Below are 16,505 nucleotides of genomic sequence, written 5' to 3'. Positions count from 1 at the left end.
TTCAGCCGTTTACTTGGCCGCCCGGCTCCCATAGAAGTCTATGGGGCCGGGTAATACACGGCCATCACCGGAATTTGTGCCGACTGTTGGCCATGTATTCAGTCGCTCGCTTCCTCCTCAGCGCAGAGTGCATGTGAGGAAGAGGAGTTTATGCCATTCTGACGAATGGCTGTACGCTGGAGGTAAGTTTATACACTGTGTGGCAGGGCCGGGGTGTACAGCAGGTGGAAGGGAGCACTGCACTGGCTCCCTTCCCCTGCTTGTTTTAAAAGCGCCCTGGCCCGGCGACTCCTTCCATGGCCGATGGCGTCGCTAGCAGCGGCTGCTACTACTGTAGCGACGCCACTATAGCAGAGCAGGGAGGTATCTCCCTGCTCTACTATGTGCTAGCCCCACTTTAGCTCCCTGAAGGAGCGGAATCCCTGTGTGTTCGGGGATTCCGCTCCTGGACAGAGCGCTTGATGTCTCTGTCCATATCTGGGCAGTGACATCAGGGGAAACTCCTGAAGCGGAATCCCCGAACACTCTGTGATCGGGGATTCCACACCAGGAGAAGCCAGTAACGTTCATTGTCCCTAAATGGACACAGACGACAGGGGCTTTTCCTGTAGTGGAATCACCGGCCACATGGGGATTCCCCTTCAGGAGTTGCCCCTGATGTCACTGTCCAGATATGCCCGGCCCGGAACGGATGCAAAACTAATGCAAACCGGCCGGGAAAAACAGACGATTTTATCGGCCAACACTCGGGCTCGGGCGGGACCCTGTCGTGTGAATAAGGCATTAGGCCTCATTCACACGACCGGATCCGAGTGTCGGCCGATGAAATCGGCCATTTTGGGCCGTTTTTCCCGGCCGGTTTGCATCCGTTCCGATTACGTTCCGGGCCGTGTTGCCGTTTTTAACGGCCGATTTTGACCCGTTTTGCATCAGTTTTTTTTCCCTGTCCGTTTTAAAATCGGATGAATTTCATTTAGATTTGTTGACACACACAGCCCTCTGTAGATAATGCCACAGCCCCCCTGGTATGTAATGCCACGCAGCCCCCCCGGCAGGAAATGCCACGCAGCCCCCGGCAGGAAATGCCACGCAGCCCCCGGCAGGAAATGCCACGCAGCCCCGGCAGGTAATGCCACGCAGCCCCCGGCAGGTAATGCCACGCAGCCCCCTGTAGGTTGCACCCCCCCCCTTCCCTTCCAGGAGAAGTCACTGACTTCAATGTCCATATATGGACAGTGCAGTCACTGATGATGACTTCTGGAGAGGAATCCCCGACCCGGAATTACGCGATGACTCGGGTTTGGTACACAAGCATGTGTTCTCATTTGGTTATAGAGGTATCATGAATGCATTATTGTAAGTTTTGTGTCATTTTTTTTTACCTTATTATGTCTTTGAATAGAATTATTAATATTGACCCAGTTGGAGTCTAAAATATTGACCCAGTCTGAGTGCTTATGGTTTAGGCTGAACCCCCCTATTTATTTTTTGTTTTTTTTATATTGAGCACCATTTTGAGGAATTTTTTTTATGTTGATTGGTCCTAATAAGCTCTCATCATCTCTCTTTATTTGGTACACAATGACCCTAAGGCCTCATTCACACGGCCGGTTTTCCCGGCCGGGTGCCGGCCGTTCACAAATCGGCCGGCACCTGGCTGCATTAGGAATAATAGACCCCTAATGGGGCTATTCACATGACCGATTTTTTGACGGCCGGGAAAACCGGCCGTCAAAAAATAGGACATGCTCTATCTTCGGCCGGGTGCCCGGCCGCCCGGCTCCCATAGAAGTCTATGGGGCCGGGTAATACACGGCCATCACCGGGATGTGTCCCGAGTGATGGCCGGGTTTTCCGGCGCTTGCGCTCTATCTCCTCCTCCTCACAGCGCAGAGTGCATGTGAGGAGGAGGAGTTGATGCCATTCGGACGAATGGCATCGCTGTACACTGTGTGGCAGGGCCGGGGTGTCCAGCAGGTGGAAGGGAGCGCTGCGCTGGCTCCCTTCTCCTGCTTGTTTTAAAAGCGCCCTGGCCCGGCGACACCTTCGATGGCGCCGCTAGCAGCTGCTGCTGCTGCGGCTGCTACTACTGTAGCGACGCCACTATAGCAGAGCGGGGAGGTATCTCCCCGCTCTGCTATGTGCTAGCCGCACTTTAGCTCCTTGAAGGAGCGGAATCCCCGTGTTTTCGGGGATTCCGCTCCTGGACAGAGCGCTTGATTTCTCTGTCCATATCTGGGCAGTGACATCAGGGGAAACTCCTGAAGCGGAATCCCCGAACACATGGGGATTCCCCTTCAGGAGTTGCCGCTGATGTCACTGTCCAGATCTGCCCGGCCCGGCACGGATGCAAAACTTAATGCAAACCGGCCGGGCAAAATGGCCGATTTTACCGGCCGACACTCGGGCTCGGGAACGACCCGGTCGTGTGAATCCCGCCTAAAGCAATTTCTGACATTCTATATTTCTGCTATAAGCGACTGTATTAAAGTAAGCCTGTTCAACATTCCTGGGACAATACTATATTGTCTAAGGTCAGATTACCAACCTAAAGCAGACCAAAGAGTGTTTCTAAATAAGTTAATAATGGGAGAGGATGTACAGGTAACAATCAAAGATTACTGTGCAGCCCCAGCTACAGTGGAAAAACATGGTGTACTAAAAAATAAAGTCCCCAAAGGTCTTTTCTGACTTTTGAGGAACAAGCAATAATAATAAAAAAAAAACTAAGAACGATAGCCCTGCCCCAATTACCCTAAAATAGACATGTAATATATCCTAATTTACGGTAGACTATGACTATCACAAATCGAAGGTCTATTTTAGGGAAAAACGATATTACTACCATAAAAAATTTGCTGAAAAGTAAAAAATCATTTCTTTACTATTATTTTCAAACTATAAGACTAAAAATTCTAAAATGGAAAAAAGGATTAGTTATAAAAATTATGAAAAAAAACAAACAAACCCCTGCATTGACTCCCTGCATTGTCTATGAAAAAAAACACTGCAAAAATCACATCACTAGCCCAACAAACAAAAAAATTCATAGGAGTTTAACTAGCACATGCTAAAAATTGCTAAACGGTGTTTTGTCCTGAAACGGGGTCCGGTCCTGAAAACCGCTCAAAAGAGCCCAGTCCGGAACCGGTTAATAATATATGATCTTTCTATGTCAATTGACTCGCATTCATTACAGCTGCCATAAAGCACTAACATCCTGCTGTACTGTCTACAGGAAATACTGTACAGTAGTTTGTATCTCCAATATGGCTGCCCCCAAAGAAGTTATTAAAAATGTAAAATATATAGATACATTTAAAAAAAATTCTAACCGAACACCATCTAATGACTTACATCTAATGAATAAAACTAAAATTAAAAACATGGCATACGTACCCTTAAAGTGGTGAGAAATACATACTCTGAAAGCAGAGTTCGGAACCACTATGAATAACCTTGGATTTTGAATAGTAATGTAAGTTTTTAAAGGGAACCTCTACCAACTTTACTTCTGGCAAAAGATCCTCAGTAAAGTGTTTGTTCTACTCCCTGTGAAAATACTTCCATACCTTCCTGGGAATACAGAAGGACTTTCACATCAATGATGTATTTCTATGCAGGTACAGAGATACCGACATATGATGTAACTCTGGGGACAACAGCCGGAGTCCTTTATTGCAGCCGTACAGCCCAGAAATCAGGTTAGTTAGGTTTAGTATAAGAAGGATCATACAATACATGGTTAGTATGGGAGTTTTAAGCAGATTTGAAATGTATGTAATTTCAATATAAATACTGTACCAGAAATGAATCAAATTGCGATATATATACATTTATATATTTTTTTCCAACCAATAATTAACATTTTTAAAGACTAGTAAAAAAATATAAAGTTAAAACACTGGGAAATACTCTGGCAGAGAAATCTGAAATGCTGCAGGGCCTCTACCTTGCAATGTATACCCTTCCATTACCCATTTGAATCCTTTCCTTACAACTATATCTACAGTATGACGTATCCATGATGACTTGCATCAAAGTGATATTCAGATCGTATTTATAAAATAAAGTAATATTGTAATAATGTCTTTACTCATCAGGTAATATTTGTCGACATTTGCTTCCACACATTCGCTGCCCGACGTTGATTATTCATGGTATGAAGGATCCTATGGTCCCATCATTTCACGCATGGTTTCTGCATCAACAAGTGAAAAATTCAAGGTGAGCGACTTTACTGTACTAGCTGCTGCATTATAATCACACGGTAATGCCTTGTTCACACGGTGTATTTTTCACGCTGATTCCAATGCTAAATCAGTGTTTGAATCAGAGCTGAAAATGTAGGTGGTTTAAAAGTTTTTGCTGATTTTTCTGTGCTCTGAAAACAATGGGCATCTGAGAAGCAGCACCGAAAGCCTTGGCTTAAGATCGACTTACCTGCAAACGCTGATGCTGCTGCAGAATCAACTGTAGCCTCTGGTGCCGATGTGGCCGTCACGATGCAGGACCTGTGAGTGACGTCACAGATCTGCACTGTTACAAGCTGGGCGTTCTGAAGAGAAGAGGATGTTACTTCTCATCAGAGCGCCCAGCTAGTGAAAGTATTAAAAACGCCCCGATGTACGCACATAATACACGCCCACTTGGACTTTTACTTTTAAACACACCCACTTGGACTTTTGCAAGCCTCATTTGCATAACTACAAAAATGGTCATAACTTGGCCAAAAATGCTCGTTTTTTTAAAATAAAAACGTTACTGTAATCTACATTGCAGCGCCTATCTGCTGCAATAGCAGATAGGGGTTGCAAAATCTGGTGACAGAGCCTCTTTAAAGCCATAAATTGCGCAATCCCCCATTGGCGCACCAGAGGGCACCCTACTTCCCCTGCTAATTGGTATGTTTGTTCTTGTGGTTGAACACGACGCTTCTAGAGAGCACTTCCTTATTAGTGGCACTTCTTGTGTGGCTTGGGGGGGTTGGTGTACTTAGTAAAGGAGCCCTGGTGTAAGCCATCAGAGCTGATGACTTGTACAGTATAACAAATACCCAAGATGCCAGCTTGTGCACATGGTATTGCAGAGACATAGCGGTGGAACCTCCTAATTTGCATCTGAATGCAGATATGCCTATTAAATATATTTCACATACACCGTTCAATGCTCTGTTTGTAATAACGCCATATGAGGAAAGGGTTGTGAAAACTTGGGAACGGTCTTCTATGGAATTGCTTTTGCTGGGCTGTGCATTTCCTGGGATTGGATTAAACTTTCTATATACAGGTATCTCGTCTTTCCTAATAGAAGCATTTGATAGTTTGGTATATCTAACTAAGTGATGGTTATGTAGTGCTTCATGCACTATATTTTTTTTTAATTGTTCAACTTGTGTATTTTACAGGCTGAAACTAATGCGTGATGGCAAACATAATCTTCATCTACGATTTACTGAAGAGTTTAACAGATTAGTCGAAGATTTCCTGTGCTCAGCATGACTTTTATGTAAAACTCCCTTTAAGAATCTTGTAACTTGGTTAGTAATGAAGTCTATGTAGTGCAATATTTTTTTCATTACAATTTTGCTATTAAATCTACTGAAATTACCGTTTCCATGACTGACAACGGCTATGAAAGCACTGTGTGGTCAATAAAAACCACAACTGTGCCCTGTACACAGATGCCTAGCACTTCTTCTTTTGAAAGTACACAACTTGTATGCACCTGTAAAACAGCTCATTTACACCATTCAGCCAGAACATTAAAGCCACCTGCCTAATATTGTGTAGGTTCCCCTTGTGCCACCAAAACAGCTTTGACCCGTCAAGTCATGGACTCCACAAGTGCTTTGAAGGTTTTTTGTGGCATCTGGCACAAAGAACATAGCAGCAGATAATTTAAGTTCTGTAAGTTGTGAGGTGATGCCTCCATGGGTCAGACTTGTTTTTCCAGCACATCCCACAGTTGCTCAATGGGATTGAATTTGGAGGGCAAGTTGACACATTGAACTCTTTTGTCATGTTCCTCAAAACATTCCTGAAGAGCGCATTGTCCTTCTGAGGCCTAGTTCACTGTTTTTTGCAGGCAGAAACATCTGCCTCAAAATTTCCTTCAGGAATTTTGAGGCAGATTTTGACCTGCCTGCACTCTGTTTTTTGCTCTGCCTCTCATTGATGTCAATGGGAGGTCAGAGACGGAAACATCTGAAGAAAGGGCATGACGCTTCTTTTTTCCGCAAGCGTTTTTGCTTCCGCGAGCGGGAAGAAACCTCCACCTCCCATTGAAATCAATGGGAGGCGTTTTCGGACGTTTTTGCAGAAGTTTCCAATTCGGTTTCCGCATCAAAAACAGTGCCAACAAACTCTGTGAGACCACAGTCATTAGGGAATACTTTTACCATGAAGAGGTGTACTTGGTCTTCAACAATGTTTAGGTAGATGGGACGTGTCAAAGTAATATCCACATAAATGCAAGGACCCAAGGTTTCCCAGCAGAACATTTCCCAGAGCATCACACTGCCTCCGCCAGCCTCCTTCCCAAAGTGCTTCATGATGCCATCTCTTCCCCAGGTAAGCAATCAACATGCACCCGGCCATTCACATGATGTCAAAAAAAGTCATTCGTCAGACCAGGCCACCTTCTTCCATTGCTCCATGGTCCAGATCTGATGCTCATGTGGCCATTGTAGGCATTTAAGCGGTTGACAGGAGTCAGCATGGGCTGACTGTCAGGGTCCATGAAAGTTAGCCCTAACTATAAATCACCTTTGCTGTGCACAGTATTTATAAATTCCCCCATCAAACTTCATCCACGGGTGGAGGAAGAGAGTCCTTCTGTCTGAAGGCTTCGGAACAAGGAGTCAGCCAATAAACAGCTGTGCGGTGACGTCTAATTGCAGTTCTGCGTTCTCGGCACACTGAAACATAATGGGGATTGAATACACAGAGCTATACAGAAGTGATGCTTGTTCAGTGCAAGACCCCCCCCCCCCTGCCTTCTACTTCTCAAAGGGGGTGACAATGCAGCTTAGAGCTGCTGGATGAAGCCCCTCTGCTTTTGTTATAAAGTATCATGCTCCCTTAATATCTCCCCCCTCTTTTCCTGCCATTTTCTTTACACCTGCTCTAGTTACAACAGACAAATTCTCTTCAAGCCGTTGTAATATGATGCAGCTCTAGTCTGGTCTGAGGTCGGGAGGGAGGGGTTTCTGCAGAGAGTGCTGGGCTGAGAGCAGGACACTCTCAGTCCTTCCTTGTGCGCACCCCCTTAAAGGTGCTTTTTTATGTACAGCTTTCTCCCCATTACTGTGCATAGGGAGAAAGCTGTCAATCATCGGTAGCTGTGCTAGGTTGGAGCAGCAGATAATGAATACGCTGGACTCCTTCCTCCCAGCGCCCACCTCATTCTGCAACACTTAAAATTTAAGTTATTCTATATCAATAGAAATCAGACATGAGTGACAAACCACTGAAATCCACCTGTATGTTGCTACTTCATGCTGCCCTAAGAGAGGGCAGCATAAAGTCACTGACAGGTTCCCTTTAACAGCTTACTTATCTCATATTAACCCCTTCAGGACTGAGCCTGTTTTGGCCTTCAGGACGAAGGCGATTTTTCAAATCTGACGTGTCACTTTATGTGGTAATAACTCCGGAATGCTTTTACCTATCCAAGCGATTCTGAGATTGTTTTCTTGTGACATATTGTACTTTATGTTAGTGAAAAAATTTGGTTGATAAATTCAATATTTATTTGTAAAAAACACCAAGATTTGGAGAAAATTTGCAAAAATTAGCATTTTTCTAAATTTAAATGCATCTGCTTGTAAAACAGATAGTAATACCACACAAAATAGTTACTAGTTAACATTTCCCATATGTCTACTTTAGTTTGGCATCATTTTTTGAACGTCCTTTTATTTTTCTAGGACGTTACAAGACTTAGAACTTTAGCAGCGATTTCTCATATTTTCAAGAAAATTTAAAAAGGCGATTTTTACAAGGACCAGTTCAGTTCTGAAGTGGCTTTGAGGGCCTTATATATTAGAAAGTCCCCATAAATCACCCCATTTTGAAAACTGCACCCCTCAAAGTATTCAAAACAGCATTCAGAAAGTGTATTAACCCTTTAGGCGTTTCACAAGAGTTAAAGCAAAGTAGAGGTGAAAGTTACAAATTTCATTTTTTTTTACAAAATTCATTTGTAATGCATTTTTTCTATACCACAGAAGGTTTTACCCAAGAAATGTAACTTATTATTTATTGCACAGATTCTGCAGTTTTTAGAAATACCCTACATGTGGCCCTAGTGCGCTAATTTACTTAAATACAGGCCTCAGAAGCAAAGGAGCACCTAGTGTATTTTGGGGCCTCCTTTTTTTTTAGCATATATTTTAGGCACCATGTCCGGTTTGAAGAGGTCTTGTGGGGCCAAAACAATAAAGACCCCCAAAAGTGACCTCATTTTGGAAACTAAACCCCTCAGGGAATTTATCTAGGGGTATAGTTAGCATTTTGAACCCACAGTTTTTTTTGCTAAATTTATTTGAATTAGTTCGTGAAGATGAAAATCTACTACTTTTTTTCTGAAAAACATAGAAATTTTTAATTTTTTCAAGGAATAAAAGAGAAAAAACACCCTAACATATGTAAATCTATTTCTCCTGATTATAGCAATACCCCATATGTGGTAATAAACTGCTGTTTGGACCCACAGCAGGACTCAGAAGGGAAGGAGCACCATTTGGATTTTGAAATTCTGATTTTGCTGGAATAGTTTTCAGTGCCATGTCGCGTTTGAAATGCACTGGAGGGAATAAAATAGTGGAAATCCCCGGAAAGTGACCCCATTTTGGAAACTACACTCATCAAGGAATTTTTCTAGGGGTAAAGTTAGCATTTTGACCCCACGGTTGTTTGGCTGAATTCATTGGAATTATTCTGTAAAGGTAAAAATCAACTTTTTTTTTGAAAAAAGGTATCCATTTTACATTTTTACAAGGAATAAAGGAGAAAAAGCACCCCAACATTTGTAAAACAATTTCTCCCGATTACGGAAATATGCCATATGTGGTAATAAACTGCTGTTTGGACCCACAGCAAGACTTAGAATGGAAGGAGCGCTATTTGGCTTTTGGAGCTCAAATTTAGCTGAAATGGTTTTTGGGTGCCATGTCGCATTTGCAAAGCCCCTGAGAGGCCAAAACAGTGGAAATCCCCCAAAAGTGGAAATTACACCACTTAAAGAATCTATCTAGGGATATAGTGGGCATTTAGACCACACAAGTCTTTTGCAGGATTTATTAGAATTAGGCCGTGAAAATGAATATCAACATTTCTTCCACTAAAATGTTGCATTTTTTCAATTTCACAAAGGATAAAGGGGGAAAAAGCTGCCCAACATTTGTAAAGCAATTTCTCCCGAGTACGGCAATACCCCACGTGTGGTCCTAAATGGTTTTTCATTAGAAAGTAATTAACCCTTTCTGGACTGATCCATTTTTTTCTTTTCCTTTTTAGTTTTTTCCTCCTCGCGTTCCAAGAGCCACAACTTTTCTATTTTTTAGTCAATAGAGCGGCGTGAGGGCTTATTTATTGAGGGACGAGCGGTCGTTTTTATTGGTACCATTTTTTGGTACATACAACTTTTTGAGCACTTTTTATTAATTTTTTAGGTAGAGCCAAGGTGACCAAAAAAACAGCGATTTTGCCGTTTTAAATTCTTTATTTTTCACGTGAGACACTCCATACATCACCCCCACACCACGACATGCTATTAAGTCGTGGTGCGCGAAGGGGTTAATGTGCAGCGGATGGTGCAGAGTGAAAATTAAAATTTTCCACTCATATGCCATTTTAGTGCACTATATGTTATGCCCAGTTTGTGCCACTGAAGACAAATACCTCATAAAATATTAACCGGGTTCTCCCGGGTATGGCGATGCCATATCTGTGGACGTAAATTGGTGTTTAGGCACGCTGCAGGGCTCAGAAGGGAGGGACGCCATTTGGCTTTTTGGGCGCAGATGTAGCTTGGTAGTTGTTCTGTTTGGGGTTTTACTGGTGTTTCAGTTTATAATGTGGGGGCATATGTAATCTGTGCGGGGTACATCAGGGTATAATAAGAGGGTATAATAATGCAGTAAATAAATAATCTGCAGATGCGTGGCCGGTGTCGCACTGATAAATGGCGCCCGATCTTATCTGCTTTTGGACACTGCACATTTTCTGAGAGCCAGAACTTTTTTATTTTTTCTCCACCGCAGCTGTGCGAGGGTTTATTCTTTGCGGGACAATCTGTAGGTTTTCATTGGTACCATTTTGGGGTACCAGAAATTTTTTTGATCACGTTTTATTCCATTTTTTGGCAAGCAAGGTGATCAAAAACCATAAATTCTGACAATGTTTTTTATTCGTTTTTTTATGGACTTCACCCTGGGCTATAAATGACCATTTTACTTTATTCTGCGGGTCGATACGATTACAGCGATACCATATGTATATAATGTTTTTTATGTTTTGCAGCGTTTGTGCAATAAAATCACTTATTTATAAAATAAATTATTTTTTGTGTCACCATATTCTGAGAGCGATAACTTTTTTCTTTTTCAGTCAAAAAAGCTGTGTAAGGGCTTGTTTTTTGCGGGACGGGTTGTAGTTTGTATTGGTACCATTTTGGCGTACATGCGACTTTTTGATCACTTTTTATTGTATATTTTGGGAGGGTTGGTAACCAAAAAATTGTGATTCGGGCACTGTTTTTCGTTTATTTTTTTTGCGCTGTTCATTATGCGGGAAAAATAATATTACAGTTTTATAGTTGGGGTCGTTACGAACGCGGTGATATGTGTACTTTTTTTAACGTGTTATTTTTTTTCCCTATAATAAAAGACTTATAGGAAAAAAAGCATTCTTTGTTTATGTCACTTCTAACTTTTATTTTTACACTTTTTAAAAACATTTTTATTATCTTTTTTTTACTTTTTTTACTTGTCCCACTAGGGGCCACTTAGACTTGCAGCTCTGATCGCTGCTAGAACACATTACACTACACACGTAGTGTAATGTGTTCTAACTGTCATTGTGACGTAACTGTCACACTGACAGGAAGCATCGGAGGACCGGCCGGGGGCTGCTCCTCCGAGGCTTCCGTACATGGCAACCCGGAGGTCATTGTCTGGCCTCTGGTTGCCATGATAAGGATCGCCAGCCCCCGCAAATGCATGTGGGGGGCTGCCGATCCGCTGTAAACCTCTTCGATGTGGTGATCGCAATCGACCACCGCATCGAAGGGGTTAATTGCCGATTTCAGCGGCGACAGGCCGCTGATCGGCAACGGGGAGAGCAGGGCAGACACCCTGCACAGTTAACCGCCGCTGCGGTGTAGCACCGCGCGGCGGTTAACTGTTAAAGCGCGGACGTAACTGCACGCCCAGGTGCGCGAAGTTACTGCTCACCTGGACGTGCATTTACGCCAAGGTGCGGGAAGGGGTTAATGTTTCTTTTGCCCAACATGTTTTATTACTTTAACAAGGGGACTGAAAATTTTTACCAACTTACTTACTATGTGATATGTATAGATAAGTTACCGTTGCTTATTAAGTAGGGCTGGACAATTAATCGAAAAATAATCAAAATTGTAATTCAGTGCAATTAATCAACATTATCTTTAGAATTTCAGTTTCATCAATTATTTTCACTCGGTTTAACCTGTATCTGCATTTTCAGGACGCAGAAACAGTTGAACCAAATGGTAGAGCAGTGGACTGTAAGGTACCTGCTCTATCGTTCAGTATGTATTGCTGGACACGAGGCAGTGACGTCATCGTTCCGAGCTGCACAGACCAGAGGGATCTCCTCCACTTGTCATTGGAACGGGTTTAGCTGAGTATGTATAGTATTATTTTTATCAGACACTATTGGGGGCAGTTATGGGGACATTATACTGTGGGAGGGCAGTTATGGGGGCATTATACTGTGTGGAGGCAGCTATGGGGCATTATACTGTGTGGGGGGTAGTTATGTGGGCTTTATACTGTGGGGAGGGAAGTTATGGCTGCTTTATACTTTGGGGAGGGCAGTTATGGGGCATTATACTGTGCGGAGACAGTTGTAGGGCCATTATACTGTGGAAGCAGCTATGGGGCATTATACTGTGAGGGCAGTGTCAGGGGGTACATTATATACAGTAGTAAACAGCAGGCTCGGGATAAATATTCAATCGTGTAACATGCAAATGGTGGGCGTGGCATACAAAAGGGGTGTGGTCTAAAAAATCGTTCAGTAATCAAGGTTACATGTTCAATTAATCGTGATTTTGATTTAGGTCATAATCGCCCAGCCCTATTATTAAGCATGCTATATACAGCATGATAACTCCTTTTTTTCAATTGATATTATTACAATCCCTTTATCTTTTTTTCTTATGGGATCTGTTAACATAAATTTTTGGCTCCCTAACAGGTAGCCATTTGTCATATACTAACATTACTAATATTTGGTTCTATTGTCATTCCAGATGACATTTTATCTCAATAAAACAAAGAAGCAATATGAGCTTTGGAGTATTGATTCAGTATCGATTGTGGCATCTATGAGGTTAATTGACTAGAATCTGAGGTTCTTGTTTCTGTCAATCACAGCCAGGCTCCTGCAGCTGATCGGGTGGGCACAGCCACCAGAACGTACCATTATGTCCTATTGCAGGTAAAAAACGACAATTTGGCTGGGTTCACACTGAGTTTTTTGCAGGCAGAAAATCTGCCTCAAAATTTCATTTGGAATTTTGAGGCAGATTTTGCTCTGCCTGCACGCGGATTTTCGCGCCGTTTTTCGCCCGCCGCCATTGATCGCCCCGGGCATAACGCCGCGAAATACGCGTTCTCTGCCTCCCATTGATGTCAATGGGAGGTCAGAGACGTAAACGGCCGAAGATAGGGCATGTCCCTTATTTTTCCCAAGAATCGTTTTTTCCGATCGCTAATGTCACCTAAACCACTAAATATAAATAAATATGCATTACTGCTAAATCTACTTACAATAGGGAGGTTCTTAGTGCACATTTTGTGTCATTTTGGTGGAATGTTCTGTTCAAACTTTTGTGTTGTTTATGTGATTTCATATATGTGGGGTTAGTGATGGCCTCCATTTATTGATCTTGCTCTCCTCCCATTCTGCCTTGTGTGAATTTAATTAGTTTAATGCTGGTTCCAACCATCCCCCCATCTATGTAGGCTTAGTCCCAGTTCTGTGTGTATGTGCAGAGTAGGTACCCACCTATGGAGGATGCCTTGTCGTGGCAGGTGGGCAAACACTTTTTGATCAAAAACGTGCACTAAGAACCTCCCTATTGTAAGTAGATTTAGCTGTAATGCATATTTATTTATATTTAGCGGTTTAGGTGGCATTAGTGTCGCGGTGTGCTGTCGCCATTTTTTTGTGTGCAGCTATAATGTTGAGCACTCAGGAGAGGAGACAGACGGGCTAAAGGTTGAGCCGTCACTGAATTACGTTGACGGATTTGAATGGGACAACGTAACCAACAATGTATGTGAATAGATGCAGGCTGCACAAGCAAAACATTCAATTTTTAAAAAGATATATTGAGGAACTAATTTTTACCCCAAAAAAACAGTTGAATAAGAAAAAAAAATCATTCAACTGTGTCCATAGCCTTTAAGCCTGGTTCACTAATCATATCAATACAGTCAGCTTGGTTCTGGTACTGTATCTGTGTATTAACCCCTTAATGACCAGCCTATTTTGGACCTTAATGACCAAGCTATTTTTTACGTTTTTCAATCGTCGCATTCCAAGAGCTATACACTTTTTATTTTTGCGTCGACATGGCTGTATAAGGTCTTGTTTTTTGCGGGACAAGTTGTATTTTTTAATAGCACCATTTTTAGGTACATATTATTTATTGATTAACTTTTATTAACTTTTTTTGGGGGGGGAATAGAAAAAAATCTGAAATTTCGCCACTCTTTTTTGCGTCCTAAATCTACGCCGTTTACCGTGTGGTATAAATAACACAATAACTTTATTCAGCGGGTTGTTACGATTGCAACGATACCAAATTTGTATAGTTTTTGTATGTTTTACTACTTTTACACAGTAAAAACGCTTTTTTTTTCAAAATTATTTGTTTTTGTGTCTCCATATTTGAAGAGCCGTAACGTTTTTATTTTTTCGCCGATGCAGTTGTAGGAGGGCTTTTTTTTTGCGGGACGACTTGTAGTTTTTATTGGTACCATTTTGGAGTAGATGCGACTTTTTGATCACTTTTTATTAAAAAATTTTAAAGTCAGTATTCACAGAAAACAGCAATTCTTCCATAGTTTTTTATTATTTTTTTTACGGCGTTCACCGTGCGGGTTAAATAATGTAATAGATTTATAGTTACGGACGCGGCGATACCAAATATGTGTAACTTTTTAACTTTATTTTGTTTTTTTAATAGTAAAGCATTTTGTAAGGGGAAAAGCTGGGTTTTTCATTTTTTTTCACATTTTTTTTTAAATTAACTTTATTAAACTTTTTTTTCACTTTTTTACTAGTCCCATTAGGGGACTATAATATGCGATTCTGCGATCGCATTTATAATACACTGCAATACTTTTGTATTGCAGTGTATTACTGCCTGTCCGTTTAACACGGACAGGCATCTGCTAGGTCATGCCTGCGGCATGATCTAGCAGGCATTCACTCCAGGCAGCCTGGGGGCCTTTATTAGACCCCCGGCTGCCATTAGAGACACAGACACTCGGCGATCGTATCGCCGGGTGTCGGTGGGAGAGAGAGGGAGCTCCCTCCCTCTCTCCAAAACCACTCAGATGCGGTGCTCGCTATTGAGCACCGCATCTGAGGGGTTAAACGGGTGAGATCGATACTAATCTCGATCTCACACGGCAGAGCAGGGACGCTCCCAGCCCTCAGCTGCCTCTAGCAGCTGAGAGCAGGGAGATCTGACAGTTCCCTGCTCTGTTTACTTATTCCGATGCCGCGACGTAAAAAGTCTATGGCATCGGAATAAGGCCCGTTAGTGACCGACATAGAAACACGATGGGTCGGTCACTAACGGGTTAAGCTTAGTTCTGTTGTCATATTTATTCAGAATAGGGGTCTCAAACACGCCGGCCGAATGCGGCCCCTAAGGCTGTCATCTGCTGCCCGCGCAGATAACCATGGCTCCCTCGAGAGAAGACGGAGCAGACCGAAGAAGGAATGCGGCGGCACTCCTTCATGACGTCATGAAGGAGCGCAGTCCATTCGTGGTAGGTGAGCAATGGACACACAGCCCCCTGTAGATAGTGCAACATCCCCTGTAGATATTGCCTCACACCCCACCCCCTGTAGACAGCGCTACATTCCCCCCAGGGCCATACCTCCCAACCGCCCCGGATTCAGCGGTACCGTCCCGGTTTCTGGGCGGAGTCCCAGGCAGCCGGGCGTATGTCCCGCTGTCAACTGTATCTGTGCTCCCAGGACGCAGATACAGTTGAACCCAATGCTGAAGCATGGAACCGTCCGCTACCTGCTTTAGCATTAGTTCAGAACTAGGAGCAGAGAGAGCTCCTCCGCTCCCTGTGGACTCCCCGAGCACAGTGCTACTTTAAGTGCTGTGCCCAGGGAAGCCCTTGACATCACTGTCCTTATATGGACAGTGACGTCTGTGGCTACTCCTTGAGCGGAATCCCTGTTGCCAACGCTCTGGCATGGGATTCCCCCCCCCCCCCCAGGACAGTATATGGACAGTGACATCAGGGGATCCCTCTATTAGCAAAATCTCCGGCCTATCCTCTGGCTGGGGATTCCACTCCCAGAGGGAGTCACTATGGTGCTATCTACAGGGTGGGTGGCACTATCTTCAAGGGCAGTGTGGCAGTCTCTACGGAAGGCAGTGTGGCAGTATCTACGGAGGGCAGTGTGGCAGTATCTACAGAGGGCAGTGTGGCAGTATCTATGGAGTGCAGTGTGGCATTATCTACGGAGGGGTGTGGCAGTATCTACAGAGGCTAGTGTGGCAGAATCTACAGAGGGCACTGTGGCAGAATCTACAGAGGGCACTGTGGCAGTATCTATAGATGGCACTGTGGCATTATCTACAGAGGGCATTGTGTCACTATCTGAGAACGGGCTGCCGAATCTTGAAATTCTTGTGTCTACCAAACGCTGCCAACTGAGCAGCCAGACTGTATTTAGCGACACAAAGTCTGAAAAACTGGATTGTTAAAATAAGTATGTGGAGTAAACTCGTAAATTTCCAGTAAGTTTAAACCTAGCGGTATTATTATAGTGATGTAGTATTGTTATAGTAATGTAGGATTTTATTTTTTTAATTTGTTATCTTGACATCTGGTGCAAAAACAGGTATACAAAAGTCGGAAGTATCCAACTGCAGAATATTATAGAAGCAATAATGATGTGAAGACAGACATCACTGGGTAAGCAGAATAAGGGTATGTGCACACGACAACACCAAATACGTCTAAAATTACGGAG

The 16,505-nt window shown here is 43.1% G+C and overlaps 1 protein-coding gene across 6 annotated transcripts in view; it reads left to right on the top strand.

The window, feature by feature from the left end:
* Positions 1-12,535, top strand: part of BPHL (biphenyl hydrolase like) — a 45,168-nt gene extending 32,633 nt beyond the window's left edge. For 2 of the 6 annotated variants that reach the window (XM_075826684.1, XM_075826686.1), the window contains exons 6-8: positions 3,624-3,704; positions 4,104-4,227; positions 5,408-5,678. In XM_075826684.1, the coding sequence (XP_075682799.1) occupies positions 3,624-3,704; positions 4,104-4,227; positions 5,408-5,501 (299 nt within the window). In that variant the 3' untranslated portion in view covers positions 5,502-5,678. Of the gene's footprint in view, positions 1-3,623; positions 3,708-4,103; positions 4,228-5,407; positions 5,679-11,729 lie in introns of those variants that run through there. The other 4 variants (XM_075826685.1, XM_075826687.1, XM_075826688.1 and 1 more) reach the window with 4 other exon arrangements.
* Positions 12,536-16,505: the final 3,970 nt, after the last annotated feature.

Source organism: Rhinoderma darwinii, chromosome 5 (genome assembly GCF_050947455.1).
Source record: "Rhinoderma darwinii isolate aRhiDar2 chromosome 5, aRhiDar2.hap1, whole genome shotgun sequence".
Classification (NCBI taxonomy): Eukaryota; Metazoa; Chordata; class Amphibia; order Anura; family Rhinodermatidae; genus Rhinoderma; species Rhinoderma darwinii.
This window is presented reverse-complemented; position numbering and strand designations above follow the sequence as displayed.